The sequence below is a fragment of the Mixophyes fleayi genome, chromosome 1 (genome assembly GCF_038048845.1).
Source record: "Mixophyes fleayi isolate aMixFle1 chromosome 1, aMixFle1.hap1, whole genome shotgun sequence".
Taxonomy (NCBI): Eukaryota; Metazoa; Chordata; class Amphibia; order Anura; family Limnodynastidae; genus Mixophyes; species Mixophyes fleayi.
Window position 1 is genome coordinate 194,360,718 of NC_134402.1, and position 22,687 is coordinate 194,383,404.

General features: G+C 41.2%; 1 protein-coding gene across 1 annotated transcript in view; it reads left to right on the forward strand.

Annotated features, from left to right (window-relative positions):
• LOC142106913 (protein FAM47E-like) overlaps window positions 1-21,122 on the forward strand; it is a 29,352-nt gene extending 8,230 nt beyond the window's left edge. The window contains exons 6-9 of the mRNA XM_075189967.1: window positions 4,834-5,034; window positions 5,742-5,900; window positions 18,121-18,198; window positions 20,677-21,122. Of these exons, the coding sequence (XP_075046068.1) occupies window positions 4,834-5,034; window positions 5,742-5,900; window positions 18,121-18,198; window positions 20,677-20,820 (582 nt within the window). The 3' untranslated portion in view covers window positions 20,821-21,122. The remainder of the gene's footprint in view (window positions 1-4,833; window positions 5,035-5,741; window positions 5,901-18,120; window positions 18,199-20,676) is intronic.
• Window positions 21,123-22,687: the final 1,565 nt, after the last annotated feature.

Here is a 22,687-nt window from a genome sequence, read left to right on the forward strand (position 1 = left end):
CATTGCCACTGTGTTTGCTGTCTGGATAATACTTGGAGGATATTCTATCACTACTATTCTGCTTCATTGTGAGGAAATGACCCTCCAGCAGTATGATTTGTGAATACAAGTTAATCTGGCTGTTTATGTTGCCACATGGGGAAAAGGATTCTAAAACATCAACCTGTTCTAGTATTGGGTGATATCTATCTCTACCTGTCAAGGCAACTTCAGGACAAGATTATATTTGTGCAGCGTGTCAGTGTCTTGTCAATGATTATGCTGTTTTACTGATATTTTACTAACAACTATTAACTATTTGTGTTACTACATCTATACACATAAGGCTGGTGTATTGTGACACTGAACCCTTAAGGGAGATATAACAGCTGCTTACGTTTACATCATAATTCACTCAACTAGATTTCAATCAACTAACAAACAGTATTCTTTGTGATTGTAGAACAAGGATTGATTGACCATTGGTGTGTCAGCAGGAGAAGGATTGATTGTTTTAACATGCACTGGGGATTACAGGTGTGCCAGTCACCTGACTAATCTCCCAATAAGAAAGAAAATTAGTGGATATTTAATGGCAGCAATTAAGCCTTGGAACCTTTGAACATTATTTTATCTCATTTATCTGATATATTTGATGCAGTTCAGTTTGCTCAATTTAACTCAAGGTACCAGATCGAGCTACTAAGGAAATCTCCTACCCAGTTAATTCATCAAGTTGTCTCCAACGACGTATCTATCACTCATTTGGTGGTTGAACAGAGACATTCTCACCAAGGGTCATCTGTTCATGATTTGGGACTGAATTGTTGTTACAACAAATGTCAGTCTACAAAGATGGGAGGCGGTGACACTTACAAAGGTTATGGTCCCGTCAGGAATCAAGATTACCAATAAATGTTCTAGAACTTGAGCGATCTCAAAGGCTGTTGTCATAGACATACCTCTTTTAAGTGGAAAACCAATAAAAATTAGATCAGACAATGAAACAGCAGTGGCGTACATCGATCGATCACCAATGGGGGTCCAAGAGCTCCCTATGAAGTCGGGGTGATCATGCACTGGGCGATCTCTGCGGTTTTCGTTACAGGGTAGTGGAATTTCTCAGCAGGAATGCTCTACATCCCTAAGAAGGTCTTGGAACACAGAAATTCTAAAGATGTAAACAGGTTAGTTATGGTGTCTTCTGCTCCGTCAGAATTTTCTGAGGGGCTCTCAGCAAGAAGAGTTTCTGAGTTAGGGGTTATCAGGGCGGTGTTATGTTCAAAGTCCTCCTTTCTTCTAAAAGTATTATCTAGATTCCACTTTAATCAGGATATAGTTATTAACAAGTTTAGACTAGATCATTCTTCTGAGGTTGACTATTCAACTCTTTCTCTAGACATTGTTAGGGGCTTAAAAATGTAACCTGAGAGGATTTCTAATTTCCTGAAGACACATGACTTCCTGGTCCTTTATGATGCTAATAAGAGAAGTTGGCCAGCAACCAAACAAACTACTGCCAGATGTAATTTGAGAGGCATATATTGAAGCCGGTGAACCGGTCAGAGCACACTCCATCAGATCGGTGAGTGGCTCAGTGGATCAGTTGTGCCAGGTGGCTGCCTGGTCGTCTGTTCACACGTTTGCTAAGTTCTATAGGTGCAATGTTTTACTCTCAGAAAATTCAGAGTGGTCCCTCACACAGGGGGAGCTTTGGGAAGTCCTCCTGGTTCCAGTGTCCCCCAGTGGATGCTAGAGAAAATTGGATTTTTGTACTTGCGTTAAAACCTTTTGTCGAAGTCCATTGGGGGACATTAGACTCTCTCTCTTCTCTCTCTCCTCTCTCAGCCTCTATCTCTCCTTATATATGTTAGGAACCCCTCCAGCCGGCACAACACAACCCGGAGTCTACTCTGCCAGTCAGGTGTTCACTGGAGCCCCTGATGGTGGGGACAGACTGGGCTGCAGACTGACAGAGGGTCGTGAAGTGTGTACCAGCTGGGGAGAACCCAGGCAAGAAGAGTCAGGTCCACGCAGAGGTCAAAAGGTAGGCAGCAGGTAACAGAAACGATGAGCAAGCTGAGGTCAGAGGTCACAGGCAAAGTAGCAGAACGGGTAAACGAGCCAAGGATCAGGGTCACAGGAAACACAAGCGAAGTCAAATACGAAGCCAAGGGTCATACACGGGAAGTCAAAACGTAGATACAGGAACAGGAACTGGAGCAAGCAGGTCAGCAGACTGGAGCACAGAAGCTATAACCGGCAATGAGGCAGCAGACCTCATTGCCTTAAATACAACCCATAACCAATCAGAACCTGCCCCTAGACAAGGCCACACTTGTAGGCTAATTGCCAGCACCTAGCAAGACCAATCAGGGCTTAGCACTGAAATCCACACCTGCAGGCTAATGCCTGCTAATTCAGCCACAGGCTAAATCTGCCTGATTGTCCCTAGAGCGCATGCGCGCCTGGCTGCCAGGACACGGCGCTGAGGAAGCGTCCGACCGTTGCCTTGGCAACGGTCGGGAGTTGGAAGGAAATGACGTCCCGGTCGTCATGGTGACGGCCGGGACGTTGGGACCTACAGGAAGCGAGCCGTGGCGGCTGTGAGTACCGCCGCGGCTCGTGACAATATATATCTTTCTTTCCTGTACTGTGTTAAAAAATAACTGAATAGCTCCAGGCCAGGTGATAGAGAGGGGGATGACCTGAATCCCCAGTTGGAGTGTCTTAAACTGCCCAAGCTCCTGCACGGACCTCTATAACCCATGCTTCCATTATCCACCAGTGGACCTTGAGAAATTGATTAACGTAAGTACAAAAATCCCATTTTTTCTTTTTCAGTGACTGATCTTGTCATTTAGTAGAATGGATGAAACAAATAATACATATAGATGCAAAGAGTGATAATATAAGCCTTTGCTGAAAGTGTGGACTTTTTATTTTGGTTTATGTTTCAGGTCCATGAGCCTACCCTCTGTTATGTCAGGTTTCACAGAACATTTTAAGTCGAAAGGTCAAACTCCCTGTTAACCTGCCAATTTCACTTTAAGAGGAAGTTATTTATATGCTTATGCCTTCTTGTATTTTCTAATCTGCATTAGATAACCAATAAAGCTATCACTCAACTTATGAAGAATTAGATGGTTTTCAACAAAATTGGTCAAATGTCGCAGCATACATCAGCCAGGTACAGTTGGTCTGGCTGATCAAAACTCAATCATATTTCATGTCTTTTTGATTGTCTTGGTAGAAAAATGTAGTTGGTTAATGATTACATTGACTGACCAGAATAACTGACCATCCATTTATTTGGCCTTATTGGATAATGATCAGAAAATTCTGGCCAGCCGTTTCTGTCAATATCAACCTCTAGTCTGTTCAGCAATAAGATATAATGAGCAGATTTTTGTATGTGTGACCACTATACATCTACATTTGAATTGATTTTTACTCTTTTTTTTTCCATATTTCATAAATGAGATGAGCTAATAAATTGAAATTATAGCAATGCTTATGACGATCTCATCCCCCTATAAAACTACTTTGGTGTCTTTAAAACATCAAATAATTGTGTAAAAACAGAAAGGAATTGTTACTTTTTAAGATCTAAAATATCTGTAGCCTCGCTAAGATTACATGGTAGATGCAGAAAATTCACCCAGAATAAGGACTTGTCAACACTATTTATCATTCATTTTACAAGAAGTGCGCTCACACGTCACAAGGGGCAGGGGCATGTCATATAGCCCCTGTTAGAGTTATATAGATATATATTGTGGCAAAGAGGCCTATTTGCCACACATTTCATGCATGGGAACAGCTGAGATCCTTGGAAATCTGCAGGGTAAGGCTGCAGGGTAAGGCTGCATACAGGGTTAAATCCTCACAGTTAAACTCCTACACAGGTTGTCTAATGGGGTAGCAAGACCAAAGGGAGGAGACTTGTGTATTTACACCTGTCCTTTTAGTTGTTAGAAGTGACTGATGCTGAAAGAGCTGGCCAGTCTGTAGAGAGCTAGACTGTATATAGCTAGCATTAGGGTCACCAGCAGGTGTAAACAACGTGGGAATGTGTACTGGTGTCATCCTGACAAAGTTTATTGCGCTGCAAACAACAAAAGTACTTGTGTGCAAGAAGCAGTCTGTGTCTGATGTCTGCAGGGTGTCAGGAATGCTACTAAATGCTACTATATATATATATATATATATATATATATATATATATATGTGTGTGTGTGTGAGTATGTGTATATATATATATATATATATATGTGAGTGTGTGTATATATATATGTGTATGTGTGTGTGTATATATATATATATATATATATATGTATGTATGTATGTATGTATGTATGTATGTATGTATATATATATATATATATATATATATATATATATATGTGTGTGAGTGTGTGTGTATATATGTGTGTGAGTGTGTGTGTATATATGTGTGTGAGTGTGTGTGTATATATGTATGTATATATATATATATATATATATATATATATATATATATATATATATAATATAAGAGGCATTGATCCTCTGCACTCTCCATGTATAAACTGGAGTGCAAGATGGGGTTGCCCAACATTGTATAAACTTTTCTATATTAAAATCAGGGAATGTTAGTTCCACATATTGCAATATGTGTTAAGCTGATCAACTTACGCCAAAGTCTTTACATTGATATATGTGTATTTAATTTATTTATTTATTTATTTTTTTTCAAAAAAGGTGCTTTGAGGTCCTTTAATAAGTTCATTTACTGCACGGATTTATAGCACAAAACAAAATGATGAACATGTTGCTTAGAAAGACTTTTTTTCATCTTTGTATTCCCTACAGGGAGGGGAGCCATGCAATGTTAACGAATCCACCATCTTCAGTCTTTTTGCCAGTGGCTTTGACACTAGGCCAGCGCTCAGTGTCCCAATCCATGTTGTAGAGCTCAACAATGTGCCTGCAGAGCTGAGAATGTCCGTAGGAGTCTCATCTCGACAGTGCAGTGCAAAGATTTCACGCTCAAGGAACGTACATCAGTCTAAGGCAATATGAAGTCTTGTTTACCTAAATCCAGTATTTATTTTACTTGTGTCATTGTTGGTTTATAACTAAACAGATTGCAAGAATGTAGAAGCTAAAAGCTAAAGCACAATGCTCTTCACCATATTTGTTTATAAGGAGGGGAGAATTGTCATGTGACTCTAGGCTCTAGGGGCAAATAGGCAGTAATAATGTGACCATACAAATACGTTCATAATATGCCCACAACCTTATACCTCTAACTTCTGAGGCAGATAATGTAGCTTGCAGACTAGAATTCCATTATGGGATCAACAAAAAAATAGTTATTTTCCAACATTTTAAAGTGACTGGGAACATATAACAATTTGAGATACAAGACACGAATGTGTAGTTTCAGCCATAAGGCAAAATTGAGATGTAAAAAAACCTTGTCCATTAAGCAGAACATAACGAAAATAATATGATTTACGTGACACAGGATTTCACCTTGTTTTTTAAAAACATAAATATTCCAAACACATATATTACAAGATTGTAGACATTTTGTAGATTTTGAGTAGTAACGAAATTGACCACAAATTATGTAGGTGTAGTGTAAAATGTTATTTAGGGATCCCATTTTTGTTGTTTACTTTCAATTCTTGTTTTGATTCATCACATATCTTATAAATATATAAGACGTTATTTGTAAAGATGAAACTGTCTAACATCTCTATTTCCTTTCAAAGGAGTCCACATACTACCCAAGTTGGGTGAAAACTAGATACGGAGCTTGGTATCTTGATCCTAAAACATGGAAGAAGCTGAAAATCAACGATCCGTTAACAGATCCAGATGTAGAAAAGAAAGTCAAAGGCATGCATTCAACAATGATGCTTAACCAAAAGGTATCTTGCACACAAAAAAACATACATTTCCAGTGTTTGTACCTAAATGAAATGTAATTCACTTTAACTAAATTATAACTATCAACATTGTTAAAAAGGGCACATGGGGACAGAAGGTGGTAGGTGAGACACCAGAGTGGGCTTGTCCATCCCATGTAGTGGGTGTAGCCAGGATACATAGGGAGTAAACCATGCCCCTCCATGAAATTCATTTGCCTTCCTTCTCCTCTGCAGTAACACATTTTTCTATCCTGCCATTGGGGGACACTGCGAGACCTTGGGGTATAGTAGTGGATCCAGGAGTCTTGTCACTTTAAAACTTGTTTGGTCTGTAGTCTCCTCCCCTACTATGCCCCTCCTCCACTGCAGTTTCCTCAGTTTACGTTAAGTGACTAAGGAGTAAAGGTTACTTCAGTATAGGCTCCTGCCTATACTGAGGTAGTGGTAGATATTTCTAGAGATGAGCGCACTCGGATTTCTGAAATCCGAGCCCACCCGAACGTTGCCGATCCGAGTCGGATCCGAGACAGATCCGGGTATTGGCGCCAAATTCAAATCTGAAACCGAGGCTATGACTCATAATCCCGTTGTCGGATCTCGCGATACTCGGATCCTATAAATTCCCCGCTAGTCGCCGCCATCTTCACTCGGGCATTGATCAGGGTAGAGGGAGGGTGTGTTAGGTGGTCCTCTGTCCTGCTATATCTCGTGCTGTTCAGTTCTGTTCAGTTCTGTGCTGTGCAGTGCTGTGCAGTGCTGTGCAGTGCTGTGCTGTGCTGTGCTGTGCTGTGCTGTGCTGTGCTGTGCTCAGTCCAGTGGTGCTGTGTCCTGTGCTCTGTCCTTCTGAGTTCAGTGGTGCTGCTGGGTCCTGTGCTGTGTCCTGTTCAGTCCAGTGGTGCTGTGTCCTGTGCTCTGTGCTTCTCTAAGGGCATAGTTATTTCCCCAATATTCCCAAGTGTTTAAAAAAATAAAAAAAGTTATTTAAAAAAATACAAAAAACTAATTTAATTTTTTTTTTTATTACAACAAAATTTGCACAACCAATCCTGCAGTATAAGCCCATTGGTACTGCAATATTACCAAGTTCACACATTCAGCAGTAAAAGTCCAGTGGTACTGCAATATTACAAAGTTCACACATTCTGCAGTATCAGTCCAGTGGTGCTGTGTCCTGTGCTCTGTCCTGCTGAGTTCAGTAGTGCTGCTGGGTCCTGTGCTGTGTCCTGTTCAGTCCAGTGGTGCTGTGTCCTGTGCTCTGTGCTTCTAAGGGCATAGTTATTTCCCCATTATTCCTAAGTTTTTAAAAAATTAAAAAACAGTTTAAAAAAAAAAATACAAAAAAATAATAAAAAAAAAAATGAATTACAACAAAATTTGCAAAACCAATCCTGCAGTATAAGCCCATTGGTACTGCAATATTACCAAGTTCACTGATTCAGCAGTATAAGTCCAGTGGTACTGCTATTACAAAGTTCACTGATTCAGCAGTGTATAAGTCCAGTGGTACTGCTATTACAAAGTTCACTGATTCAGCAGTATAAGTCCAGTGCTACTCTCCTGTGCCGCATATAATTTTTAAAGGCTTTGCCGAGTGTGTGTGGCTTAGGGGTACGCTCTCTTGTGCTACATATAATGGAAAACCAAAATTTGGAGGATAAAGTAGGGAAAGATCAAGACCCACTTCCTCCTAATGCTGAAGCTGCTGCCACTAGTCATGACATAGACGATGAAATGCCATCAACGTCGTCTGGCAAGCCCGATGCCCAATCTCCTAGTACAGGGCATGTAAAATCCAAAAAGCCCAAGTTCTCAAAAAATAGCAAAAAGAGAAATTTAAAATCAGCTGAGGAGAAACGTAAAGTTGGCAATATGCCATTTACGACACGTAGTGGCAAGGAACGGCTTAGGCCCTGGCCCATGTTCATGACTAGTGGTCCAGCTTCACCCAAGGATCTAAGCCCTCCTACCCCCCCATCAAAAAATTTAAGAGAGTTATGCTGTCGGCAACAACAACAAAACAGCAAAGAACTCTGCCTTCTAAACAGATGACATCACAAATCCACAAGGCGAGTCCAAGGGTGTTGTTGGTTGTGAACCCTGACCTTCCCATCACTGTAAGGGAAGAGGTGACTCCATCCAGCATTTGCAGCACGCCCTCTGCATATGCTGGAAGGATCACCCACAGTCCAGTTACAGATTTGGCTAATGAAGATGTGAATGTTGTACTCCGGGAGGAGGATATTGATGTAGCTGGCGCTGAGGAGGATGTTGATGATTATGATGCAGACAGATACCAAATTGCCTTTCTCAATTTCTATTTATATTCTAGATTATATAACGGCTGAATAGTTTTCTATTTTACTCCTAGTGGAGAGGGGATCTGATGCAGACAGATACCAAACTGCCTTTGTCCATTTCTTTGTATATTTGAATTTCTAGTTCTACAGTCTATGCAGGCTGCTTTATTTATATTCAACTACAAGTGTAGGGCGGGGGGCATAGATAGCCACCAAAGTAACGTGGTCCATTTAATTACACTTTCTAGCTCCACAGTCTGTGCAGCCTGCTTTTTTTATCTTCAAAGTATTTATATTTACAAGCCTTGCAATCTAAATTAACTAGAGGTAGTGACGTGGTAGAACTCCAAAAGGCAGTTTGGAAGCCCCTGTACAAACTGGCTCTATTTTTTAACTGAGTTGTCCCCCCTCCAGTGTGTACTCGGAAAGAGTTTTTAGTGCAGCTGGGAACCTGGTCAGTGAGCGGCGAAGGAGGTTGCTTCCTCACAACGTTGAAAAAATGATGTTTATAAAAATTAATAATCAATTCCTCAATGAAGTACAGCACTGCCCTCCAGACAGTACAGAGGGACCTGTGGTTGTGGAGTCCAGCGGGGACGAATTGATAATGTGTGAGGAGGAGGAAGTACACACTGTAGGGGGAGAGGAATCAGAGGTTGAGGATGAGGACGACATCTTTCCTCAGTAGAGCCTGTTTAGTTTGTACAGGGAGAGATGAATTGTTTTATTGGTGTGGGGGCCCAAACAAACCAATCATTTCAGCCAAAGTTGTTTGGTAGGCCCTGTCGCTGAAATGATTGGTTTGTTAAAGTGTGCATGTCCTATTTCAACAACATAAGGGTGGGTGGGAGGGCCCAAGGACAATTCCATCTTGGAACTTTTTTTTTGCATAATATGACCAATCAACAGTCGTTTGCCATGTTCAAAAAGTAAAACCAAATTTAAACAAATTCAGGAAATTAAACCAAAAGTAAAATGCCCTGTCATAATTTAAAACAAGAGGGATTGACGTGCTCTAGAACTACTGTATTGTTGTTTATATTTTATAAACACTACACTTGAAAGCTTGAGTCTTTCAATGAAAAAGTAACTCTCCATTGCACGAATATTTGCAACAGGGACAATTTTAGGGTTAAGAAAGTCAACTAATAACACTTCGACGCTGTCTGTCTTTATAAACACTACACTTGGAAGTTGGAGGAGGTATTGTGGCCCCGGCACCAAATTTACTACCGGGGCCACTCCACTGTGCAGTCCATATTTAGGTGTATCAGATATTAAACAACGGTGACAGTTGATGCCCAATTTTTAAATTATATTGTTGGCGCTGTAAAAAATTGTGTTCCGGGCACACCACACTACGCAGTCCATACCCTTTTTTGGTGGAATTCTGACCCGTGGAGGGTTTTTTAATTATATTGTGGCCTCGGTACCAAACTGTGTACTGGGGCCACCACACTACGCAGTCAAGAAAGATAGATGCGTATCATAGATAAAGTACATTCAGTGTTGTGGGGCAAATCGAAAAATATTCAAAATGCACTGTCATTATCAAAAACAAGAGGTTTTGACACGCTAAAACTCCAACATGTATATGATGGAGAGGATGGAGGAGCAGCCGTATGTGCAGTGTAATGCAGACCTGTTGAAGGTTTTCTATATATTATATTGTGGTGGCCAGTGGCCAGTCCTCTACGCAGTCCAGATACTATTTTTGGGTGTAATTCAGACCTGTTGAAGGTTTTCTATATATTTTTTATTGTGGTGCCCAGTGCCCACTACTCTACGCAGTCCAGATACTATTTTTGGGTGTAATGCAGACCTGTTGAAGGTTTTCTATATATTTTATTGTGGTGCCCAGTGCCCACTACTCTACGCAGTCCAGATACTATTTTTGGGTGTAATTCAGACCTGTTGAAGGTTTTCTATATATTTTTTATTGTGGTGCCCAGTGCCCACTACTCTACGCAGTCCAGATACTATTTTTGGGTGTAATGCAGACCTGTTGAAGGTTTTCTATATATTTTATTGTGGTGCCCAGTGCCCACTACTCTACGCAGTCCAGATACTATTTTTGGGTGTAATTCAGACCTGTTGAAGGTTTTCTATATATTTTATTGTGGTGCCCAGTGCCCACTACTCTACGCAGTCCACATACTATTTTTGGGTGTAATGCAGACCTGTTGAAGGTTTTCTATATATTTTTTATTGTGGTGCCCAGTGCCCACTACTCTACGCAGTCCAGATACTATTTTTGGGTGTAATGCAGACCTGTTCAAGGTTTTCTATATATTTTTTATTGTGGTGCCCAGTGCCCACTACTCTACGCAGTCCAGATACTATTTTTGGGTGTAATGCAGACCTGTTGAAGGTTTTCTATATATTATATTGTGGTGGCCAGTGGCCAGTCCTCTACGCAGTCCAGATACTATTTTTGGGTGTAATTCAGACCAGTTGATGGGTTTTTAATTATATTGTGGGGAACACTCCTCTACGCAGTCCAGAAAGACACCTCGTTACAACATTTTGTACTAAAAAAAAATAATATTGTGAGGTGTTAGGTGTTCAGAATAGCCTTCTAAATTAGTGGAAATGATTGTTATTGAATATTATTGAGGTTAACAATAGCGTAGGAGTGAAAATAAGCCCAAAAACTTGATTTTTACACTTTTTAGTTTTTTTTTCAAAAAAAATCTGAATCCAAAACCTTAAATCCGAACCAAAACCTTTCGGCAAGTGTTTTGCGAAACAAATCCGAACCCAAAACATCACGAAAATCCGGATCCAAAACACGAGACCTCAAAAGTCGCCGGTGCACATCCCTAGATATTTCATGTTTTTATTTTTATTTCCCTAAAGGTGCTTCGCGGGACTCAAACTAAGACCTAGGGGAGTGAATAAGACTTATGCTCTGCTCACTCCGGGTCCTGTCGTCGGTAAGTAGAAACTCAGCTCTCTTACTGAGCACCTTCTTGCCAGCATTCCCCCTAGGCAAGGGGCAGTTAAACTGAAAACGGGAACTTATTTTTTAAAATTTCCCGCGCCCACAGCTCCAGACAAGTACCGAGGAGTGAAGTTGAAGCAGCATCTCCTCCCCGGCCGGGTCCTTTGCCGGCAAGATCCCCTGGACAACTAGTGATGAGGGGATATGCAATGCTCGCACTCTCTAGGAGACGAGGAAGCTGTAACATAAGGCGCACATCCTGGGCACTTTAACATAGTGTGCGCCGCTATTTAGATCTCGGTGGCTAATTTTTTTGGTTAGGCACGGAAGATCACATATAGTGTATAGGAAGGAGGAGTTCATTTTAGGCATCCGCTTCCTCCCAGGCACTTCCTGCCGCAAGCGGCAGACATTTTTCTTAGCTGGAGACCTTTTATGTAGCACGCTGCCCACTCTTCCTCTCCTCTTTCTGCAGGTTCTACACAGCTAGAATATAGCAGAACATTTGTGTGTAATATGTGATTGTAAATTGTTAATTCTATTTTTCACATACAGGACTGTAATATTATTGTTGGGGAGAGTGGTATTGTTATAGGACTACCCAGTATAGAGACTGAGTAGATTCCTTAATAAACAGGCAGCAAAATTAACTAAGGGTTTTTACCTTTTACCTGTTTATTTTCTAAATATATATATATATATATATATATATATATATATATCAAAAATGATAAGTTATGGAAGGACGGCGCCTTCAGGTGTAAAAACAAATAATTGTGTATATATAGTCAGTAAGCTCAGAGAGTCCAGAGAACATAAAATCCAGAGAAAAATAGTAATGCAGGTGGTAAGATAAGCTGATAAGAAATGCAACTTGTCTTTACTATTTAGACCAAATATGGCCGTAGTTTGGGCAAATAAAGCCATTCAGCTATGGACAGAAAGGTTTGTAAGAGGACTACAGGAAAACTGCTCTCGTACAGAACTCTTAACATTAGCTGAGCATGTACTAGCGACTTCTGAGTATGTTGCTTGAGCAGCCATGGATGCGGTGTCTCTCAACGCGAGAGCTTTGGTATTGGTAATTGCAGCCCGCCGTAACCTGTAGCTAAGGTCGTGGGCTGTTGATTCTGATTCTAAAAGAGCACTGGAAAACGTACCCTTTGGGGTGATCTTATTTGGATCTGAACTGGAGAAGGTGATTAAGGAGGCTACGGGAGCTAAAGGCTCCTCACTTCCTACCATAAGTAAAAGGGCCCGTCAGGGTAGATTTCGGTCCTTTCGGAACTTTGGACGAGGCAGGAGTTTCACTTTGAGAGCTCAGTATGCGGCTCCCAGGGGAATATTTAACAGAGGTAGAGGGGACAGAGGCTCCGCTAATTGCGGGTCCTCGCGTCCTATGGACAAGCCATCAGCTTGACAGACTCCCTCCTGGGGAAACGCAGGTGGGGGCCCGTCTTCTTCGTTCAGGAATCAGTGGTGGGCATCCACCGCAGATCCCTGCATCAGGGGAATTGTCTCCCGGGACTATGTTATAGACCTGGATCAGTTTTTTCCCCCGAGGTTTTTCTCCACGCCCCTTTCTCTGTGTCCTCTCAGGTGCAAGGCTCTTCAAGAGGCCATCCAAAAACTTCCCACAGCAGAAGTAATAACTCAAGTACCCTGTCACGGGCACTAGGAGTCTTGCCCAGGAATTCACCAGATGACTGGGCTTACCAGAGTAGTGAAGTTCAACACAACGGTCCTCTGGTAGCTGGGTGACTAGCGGAACAGATATCACAGCAGATGGAGAGAGAATGCCAATAAATAATAGGAAAGTCAGTGACTTGCAGCAATCTTTGGTCAATGAATCAACGACTAGCTGATATAAAGGAAAGGCAGATTTGAACACGGAGATCAGGATGGACGTGAGTAGATGCAGGGAGGTAGTAGGGAAGTCAGTGGTCTGCGTACAGCAAGTTGTACCACTGCTTATGGTGAAGAGACTTGTCCAGGTGCAGGTAGGTAGCGGGGAAGTCAGTGGTCTGCGTATAGCAAGTTGTACCACTGCTTATGGTGAGAAGACTTGTCCAGGTGCAGGTAGGTAGCGGGGAAGTCAGTGGTCTGCGTATAGCAAGTTGTACCACTGCTTAATAGGTGAGGATGTGTACAAGTGTTGATGAGTGGAAGCATACAAAGATAATAGGATGCAGACACTGAGAGCACAGAGGAACTTGATCCCAATAGGTATGCAGCGTATCCAACAAAGTCTATATAACGGTATGTGTGGCGCTGCTTGGTAGAGACTTGCTCAGCACAGATATGCAGGCCAATAATGGATAGTCAATCACAGTTATGCATATAACGACTGAGTAGTACGGTTAATTCCAAACCGGTATGCAGCGTAACAATAACAGTCTATAGCGGGTATGGATACCGCTGCTGAGCGTGGAGACTTGTCCTAGCGGATATGCAGAGTAAACATAGAAAGTCAATAACAGATAGGCATACCGCTATTCAGTAGAACAGTCTGTCCACAGGGAGATGCAGGAACTGCAGAGACGCTGGACGGCAGAGACGAGTGTAGGAACCACAGGTGAGTAGATCCGGTAATCAGAGTCCAGCTGAGGACACAGGCAGGAAACAGGAGACTGTAGCAGGTATGGAAACCAGCGATGAGTAGCACAGGGAATCCACAGGAACTGAAGACACTAGTAGTATACAGGAGATAGTAGCTGGTATGGAAACCAGCGATGAGTAGATCAGGAATCAGCAGGAAACTGAAGACACTAGTAGAACACAGGGAACACCTTCAGAAACTCACAGGGAATGAGACTCCAAGATCAGGCCATGAGGTAATGCACACAGGTGCCTTAAATAGGGAGTTGCCTGATCAACCAATTTGGATTAAAAGCAACAGTCACAAGAGTTCTTGGGAGCTGCGCATGCACAGACCATCAGGGTGGCGGACGGCCGCGGTTCAGGATAGGTGCCGGCAGGAAGGCTAGGGAGGCACTCACGGTCCGGTGAGTGACATACCCCTTCTAGAGCATAGACGGGGTTTTTACTCCAATCTCTTCCTAGTTCCAAAGTCGGATGCTTCCTTCTGCCCGATGCTAAATCTTTGTGTGCTAAACAGACATCTGAGGGTTCAGAAATTCAGAATGGAATCCCTTCGGTCAGTTATCGCTGCAATGGAGAAGGGGGAGTTTCTAGTCTCTATACACATCAAAGATGCCTATCTGCATGTCCCAATATGGAAGGAGCATCAGTGTCTACTCCGTTTTGCAGTGGAGAACTTCCATTTTAAGTTCAGGGCCCTCCCCCTGGGACTGGCAACCACTCCTCGGGTATTCACCAAGATCATGGCAATCATGGCGGGTCTGTTACGTCAGAGGGTAATAACTATTATTCCCTATCTGGACGGTCTTCATCTCAGCATATAGAGATAGCGATGCAATTTCTTCATGGGTGGGTGCTGAATGTTCCCAAGTCATCATTAATTCCAGCACAACAGATGCGTTTTCTTGGGTCTCATGGAGGACAAGGCACTTCGTGTGAGGGTTAAGTCCATCCTAGCAAAGAAAAGGGTGTCTGTCCTAAGTTGCATGAAGCTCCTGGGGACAATGATTTCGGTGTTCGAGGCAGTTCCTTTTGCTCAGTTTCACTCGTGACCTCTTCAGAGGGAGATTCTTCAGAAGTGGTCAGGATCTCACAATCATTTAGACAGACAGATCATTCACCTGTCCACCCACACAAGGGTCTCCCTAGCATGGTGGGTATCCAAAGTCAACCTGGAAAAAGGACAGTCCCTGCAGACCTGGACATGGACCTGGGTCACGACGGATGCAAGTCTGGTAGGATGGGGAGGTGTAACAGGACCCCTGAGGTTTCAGGGTCTTTGGTCTCCTCAGGAAGCATTACTTCCAATAAACATTCTGGAGCTCAGAGCAGTATTCAGGACTCTAACAAGAGCTCAAGGGTTCCTCTTGGGAAAACGTCTACAGATTCAATCAGACAATTCCACCACAGTAGCCTACATAAATCATCAAGGCGGCACTCGCAGCGTAGCAGCCATGCGAGAGGTGACTCGAATTTGTCCTGGGCAAAGCATCATGTTCCCAAGATAGTGGCCATTTACATCCCGGGGGTAGACATTTGGTAGGCCGATTTTCTCAGCAGGAAAACAGTGCATCCGGGAGAATGGTCTCTGAACAAACAGGTATTCGCTCTCTTGGTGGATCGCTGGGGCTTACTGGATATAGAACTGATGGCATCCAGACTGAACTATCGGATCGCGTTTTACGGATCGAAAGCACAAGACCCACAAGCGAAGTTCACGGATGCCATGTCGGTCCCAAGGCATTTCTGGATGGTGTACATATTCCCTCCGATTCCTATGCTGCCTCGGGTTCTCAAGAAAACAGAGAAGGTTCCCACAATCTTGATAGCACCATATTGGCTGCGCAGAGTGTGGTTTTCAGATCTTCTGGGACTGGCAGGAGCCCCTCACTTCCGGCTTCCTATGCGTCCAGACCTTCTGGTTCAAGGTCCTCTTTTCTTCCAAGGTTTGGATCATCTCGCTTTGACGGCCGTTGAGACCCTAATTCTGAAAGCTAGAGGGTTCTCACGGGAAGTCATTTCTACCATGATCAGAGCTAGAAAATCTTCGTTGGCTGCCATCTACTATAGAGTTTGGAGAACATACATTCCGTGGTGCGACTCGCAAAGATTTCACACGTCTAAATTTGCTCTTCCCCATCTGCTAGCCTTCTTACAAGTAGGTCTGCAGAAGGGACTTCGACTAGGGTCTCTAAAAATGCAGGTTTCGGCGCTTTCTGTTTATTTCCAGTGTAAACTTGCAGCCTATAGAGACATTCAGGTTTTTCTTCAAGGGGTTCTTCATGTCCAACCCCCCTTCTGTCACCCAGTTGAGCCCTGGGATCTTAATTTGGTGCTTAATTCACTTGCCAAGCCACCGTTTGAAACCTTACAATCGGTGGGCTTAGGTCATCTTACTTGGAAGACTGCATTCCTCTTGGCCCTAGCGTCTGCTCGCAGAGTGTCTGAATTAGGAGCGCTTCGCTGTGACCCCCCTTTCCTCATCTTCCATGCGGACAGGGCGGTACTTCGCACCAAGCCTGGTTTCTGCCCAAAGGTAGTTTCCAGATTCCATTTAAATCAGGAAATATTTGTTCCGGCGTTCCGTTCCTCCCAGTCCTCCCAAGAGAAATCCTTGGGGTTACTGGATGTAGTCAGAGTGCTTCAGTGTTATGTGGACTGCACAGCCCCTGTTAGGAAAACCAGGGACCTCTTTGTCCTCTATGAAGCGAATAAACGGGGGTGACCAGCGTCTAAACAGTCTATTGCCTGCTGGATTGCCTCCACTATTCGAGAGGCTTACATTGGGGCTTCACAGCCTGTTCCTCCGAATTTAAAGGCACATTCTACCAGACCGGTAGGTACCTCTTGGGCGGTGCGTCACGGGACGTCGGCGGAGCAGGTGTGTAGGGCAGCGACATGGTTCTCTGTCCACACTTTCACAAAGTTTTACAGATTACAAGGCTTTGCATCGGCTGATGCAAGTTTGGCCGTAGGATTCTACGGGCAGCGGTGCCAGAGCAATCCCGCCCTTAAGGAAGCTTTGCTATATTTCCAAGGTTTTGCAGTGTCCCTCAATGGCAGGATAGAGAAAATAAGATTTTTACTCACTGTAAAATCCATTTCTCTGACTCCATTGGGGGAAACTGCGCATCCTCCCTTGCTCTGTATATAGTTCTGTGTGTGAAGGTTATTTGTTTTATGGTATTCCTGCAGGATCTCTCCTTCTCTCACTCTTGGTTAGTCAAAACTGAGGAAACTGCAGTGGAGGAGGGGCATAGTAGGGGAGGAGACTACAGACCATACAAGTTTTAAAGTGACAAGGCTCCTGGACCCACTACTATACCCCAAGGTCTCGCAGTGTCCCCCAATGGAGTCAGAGAAATGGATTTTACGGTGAGTAAAAATCTTATTTTCTCCCTCTCACCTCTGTTTTAATACATTTCCCCCTCTAACATCATGGTAACATATTTCCCCTCTCTCCCTAGTAGTAACATGTTCTCCACCTGTAGCAGCACATTCTCTCCTCTTGTCCCTATATCAATACATTCCCCTCCACTCTTCCTTCATCCCCGTAGTGACACATTTCCCCTGCAAGTTGCTTGTCTGCCCTCCCTGTCTTCTTAGTAGTAAGACTTAGGGGTATATTTATAAATAAAAGTGGAGATGTTGCCTATAGCAACCAATCAGATTCTAGCTTTAATTTATTTAGTACATTCTACAAAATGACAGTTAGAATCTGATATTCATTTTTGCTTTGGAAAAACCATACTAAGTGAAATACGCATATTATATATTTTAATGAATTTATACCAAAATTGAACATTCTTGAGTGCCCCCGATTTTCACACCAGGGGGTAAATGTATGAAGCTCCGGGTTCTTCAACACCCGCGAGTTCGGCATCTTCAGCTCTTAAATTTAAAGCAGCGCTGCCTTGTAAAGGGAAACATTACATTTACAAGGCAGCGCCGCTTTAAATTTAAGCGCTGAAGACGCCGAACTCGCGGTGTTGACGAACCCGGAGCTTCATACATTTACCCACTTGTTTCTTCTTCTCCTTTTGATGTAAAGTTTTCATGTGTTTGGTTGCACCCTTCAGGATACCAGGTACATTGATATCCTGAATCTCTGATACTGTATAAATCCACTTAAGGACGTTTCAGTAATACTTACCTGTTATGGTTCAATCTTTTCATACTGTAAAATACTGTACTGTATTAAGATTTAGTTTAGTTTCAACTGCTAAGCATTTGTGCTGTAAGCTTTTAAGTATGTTTTTATTTCTACTATATCCTTAATTTACAAGCATCAGCCATGTCATGCTAAACTTACCACAGTACATTTTCCTAATAACTTAGAACTTGGACTCACCTGTTACATACGCTATTTACATTTTAGGATGAAGACCTGTTGCAACTTCATGGGACTGTTGCTTTTAAAGATTTTATTGAAAAGAAAGGCTACAGAAAACCAGAGGTGAGCCCACGATTCCTATTTACTTGTGATCTAATGTTTTATTCTGCATAATATAGGGAAAAAGTCATGAAAATTATGGGTTGGACAGTTGGCTCCTCCAAATGATTTAAGCTCCCAATTTATTTTGACATGATTATTTTTACACAGCTCTTCCAGTGCACTTTTGACTGGATGTACTGTTGTTTAAAGTAAGGAAAAATAGCATATAAACTCACTTATAGCGGCAGATTTAATTAATTGCATTGTCCCGCTGCATACACTATTGGTTATTACAGTGGAGAAATTTCTGCTCATTTTTTGCTTGCATATACGAACTGCTGGTTCAAATCATTAAGGAACAAATATCAGCCTCAAATATTCAAAATCCAAGTTGACTACTGGACACAGGCTATTAAGAGATCCACTTAGGAATGAATGTGTGCTATAAATAGAGTAAATTGAGTTTGCAACATAGGATGGTAGTTCTCCGGTGCTCGGTATGAATGCCTATGTTTGCAAGAAAGCTCTAAATGCCATTAATGTGATAAGAAGTACAGAGTTGTGATGAAATAACAAAGCTTTCAAAATTCAGTCTGTTACTAACAAGTACAAATGTAGCTGTATAACTTATACAATATAACGATGTACGCAAAGGTTGTAGCCAATATCCCATGCAGACAGATATATCAATCAGTGGTACTATAAAAGCTTTCATTGCTGCATCAAGTTCATCAGAAATATCAGAGTTTACACCCATTATTTAAACTTTAGACAATTAATTAAAATTGACTTTTAAAATAATTAAGAATACGTAAAAAAAAGTGATAAAAAAGCAAGTTGATCTACAAAAAATGAACTAGATACTACGACCATCAATAGTCCAGTTTATATAGAAACAAAAGGCATATAAATATAACAGCCATAGAACACCAGGATCGCACTGAAGGGGCTACCCAAAATATATTGGTTCTCAAATAGGCTCATATAGAGGTTGACAAATCTTGACACAATCTTGGTAGCCATTTCCATGCCAAGGACCTGTAAAAAAAAGAATTACAGAAAATAAAATAATTATTTGATTAATGAAATCAACCAGATCCCAATTGAAATTACACTGTTTCTCAGAGACCACACCACATGGAGTAAGGAAGTGATGAACTGCTAATATACCCTTCTTGTGTGGGATGTTTGTATACTGAGCCTGTGCATTATATGTAACCCATTGATATCCAGGCCTCCATTGGAGGCAGGAGATCACTTTTCTGGTCTCTATTAGGTAAGATCTCAGAGAGACAGTGCTGCAAATGTAGTCAACATAAATTAAGTGGGGGAAGTAAGTGACTGAACACAGTCACTTACTTTACCTTACTCCGCCTTTACTCCATATGTCTGCCCGGAGTTTCTGAAGCATTGGTACTTTGTGTTTATTGTTCTGTAATGTTTCATCCTGTATGGTCTACTGTTTGTTCTATGTAAGGCGCTGTGGAAACCTTGTGGAGCCTAACAAATAAATGATGATGATAATAATAATAATAATAATAACACACAAAATGATAGGACATTCTGGTGGATTGATAGGATTTATGGATTTTCGGAAGGTAAAAATAAATGAGAGTGAAGGGGTATTTGACAAAGTAAAAATTCTGACTTGGATATCACTCCCTGAAATTGCAGCACCTATAAGGCATTCAATGTTAGACTAATATATCAAGATGGGATCATTTTCAATTTATTTTAGAATCTAATGTCATTTAAGTGACATTTGTCTTCATTTTGGTCATTCTTCTGTCGCCTGAAAAACATTATGACCCAGTTTGTCATCAGCTTTAATGAGAATGGAATCATCAGAAGAAAGTTGTTCTGTTTATTTTTACTTTGGTCTTTTAAACAGATCTAAAATTGTGTAAAAAGTACTTTATAAAAACTTTCAATAAAAGGACCCCAAGGGATAAATATTTGATATATGTGTACATTTGGACTTAATATTTTCCGCACTTGAATATAAAACTTTGCTCTGAGACTAATTTTTCATCTGTGACTCAGATTAAACCTTTGCTTAAACTGCATTACCCATGGTTAAGTTTTTAATATTGTATATTATTAAAATGTATTAATGTTAATAAATATTATTAGCAGAGAAGTTATTGATCTAAAATAAGTCATATTTCAATCCATCACACCACTTTCTAAACTACCCTTGTGTAGAAGGAAATTTAGATTATTTTATATAATAATATAATTTCCAAACCTAGGTGTTTTATTAAAGTGCTCTTCCAGCAAATTAGCTGAACAAATGACCTCTGCAAAACACTGGAAATAAACACCTTGAGGTAGACTTTCTCTGTAAAGAGGATAATGAATTGCAACCTCATCTAGTATAGTACACAATTTATCACAAGTACACCTGTTTTAGATTACACTTTGCTTCTTTAACTGCTGTAATCCAACATAAGTATTTGTTTTATTATATATTGATAATGTTTGTTTGTTTGTTTTCAGTTTCTGAGCAAAATATTCCCTAAGAATGATTCTTTTCCTTCAGAAAGCACAATTCCAACAGAATGTAGAACAGCTTCTTCCACGAGAAATACTTGGTATCGGTCTGGTTCAGCCTCCACCCATGAAGACAGTATAATAAACTGATCAATGCCACATACCTTTGATTTAGATTGAATATTAATTCTTTGTAGGGTTAATGTATAATTAAATCTATTTCTGTATGCAGCCATAGGGAAATGGCTAAAAAGGTTAACGTACATGGACTACAAATATCTTAGAATAGCAACATTTAGTTAGCAGGAAGACAGTGATACAACCATGAAGTGTAATAGTGTGAAAAAATGAAATAGTTATGTTCTACTTTATAATCTACTGTAATTTTAGTTCTGATTTAATAACATGGAAACATCTGGTGTATATAAAATACAATAAAATGCACACTCTGATTTTCATAGCAACATTTTATTTAAAGTAAAGTGCATTGATTTATGTCCTCTCTCCTCCATAACAAATATTAAAATACACAGCGTGCAACGCTCAGTCTATGGGGCAAATGCCTAAAAAGCCCCAGTGGTCAAGCATATCAGCTATTGTCTTTCAACTTGATGTGAAATTACTGGTGATGCCCCTAGTTTGAGGTCTCTGTCACTTACATTGTTTGGAAAGCTAGATATTGAAGTGATATCCATTCATTTTCATGTAGACATTCCCGAAAATGGAGTCTTTTTTTGGCACCAAAGGATCAGTTTATGAGATAAATGCTCATCTTTAGGGCCCAGACACACAGCCAAGGCCGTAACAAGCGCTATGCGAAAGGGGCGACTGCCCAGGGTGCAACGCTGAAGGGGGCGCAGCTTATAAATATTTTAGGTTCATTTCGTTAAAATTGAGGTCTATGGGGGCAGCAGTTTTGCTTCTCGTCCCAGGCGTTAACTTTTTAAGTTACAACTCTGCATACAGCTCTATTTAAATAAGAGTATATCTGTCTATCCATATTGTTTTACACATCTGTTTAGATGAATGTATATTCTGTAAACTTGAATGAAATAAGCGTAAAAAAACGGATGCTCTTTTAGCGATTTGGATTGCGTAACACAGATAAGGAAATATGGGCAATATTACCCAGAAAACACTTACCTACTTCCAGACACTAACTCTTCTCACACTCCATTTGATCACAACAGTCAGTCATCGTATCCTGACCAGTGCTTTTGAACACTTATCCTTTATTACACAAACTTACTTACGTCACCTCCCCACTACCACAACAAATATACTTGCTGTCTCAATACCGCTTCATACATTCACACACTCATTCTCTAGCACAATACAAATTCCTCTAACTACCCCTTGTACCACATTCACCTAATTCACTCTCCTACCACCACACATATTTTCAAAACTCTTCCCCATACCATTTCACTTAATTCACTCTCTCACTAGAACTCTACATATTAACCTAACTGATCCTCCTACAACTTCATACATTCACCTAATTCATTTTTCCTAATAGCACCATATACATTCACATAAGTCCCCCTCCTACCACCACACACATTCTGCAAACTCACCCTCCCATTATCATATCACACATTGAAAAACTATGTTTTTTCACAACCTCTTCACACATTAACCTAACTCACCCTACATATACTAATACACATATTTACCTAATTCACCATTCACTTCTCCCTAACATTTAACTCACAGGTGTCTATTTATCAAGATCCCTTCATAATGATGATTTTCTATTGCTGCTTATTGCGATAAAAAATCTTCACTCACTGGAATTTCTCCAAAAATTGTCATGGGGCAGCTGAGCGATGCTCAGCTCCCCGGCAAACCTGAGCAGCAGCGGTAAGAGGAGACATACTGATCGCCAGGCCAGTCTGGTACAGTTATTAATTATTGAAGACAGTAAGGCAAAAATGTTGTTCAATACTATCAGGCTGCGTAGTGGTAAAGAGGGGATACACTTTTAATTTACCAAAAGGCACACATGCTGGAGTTG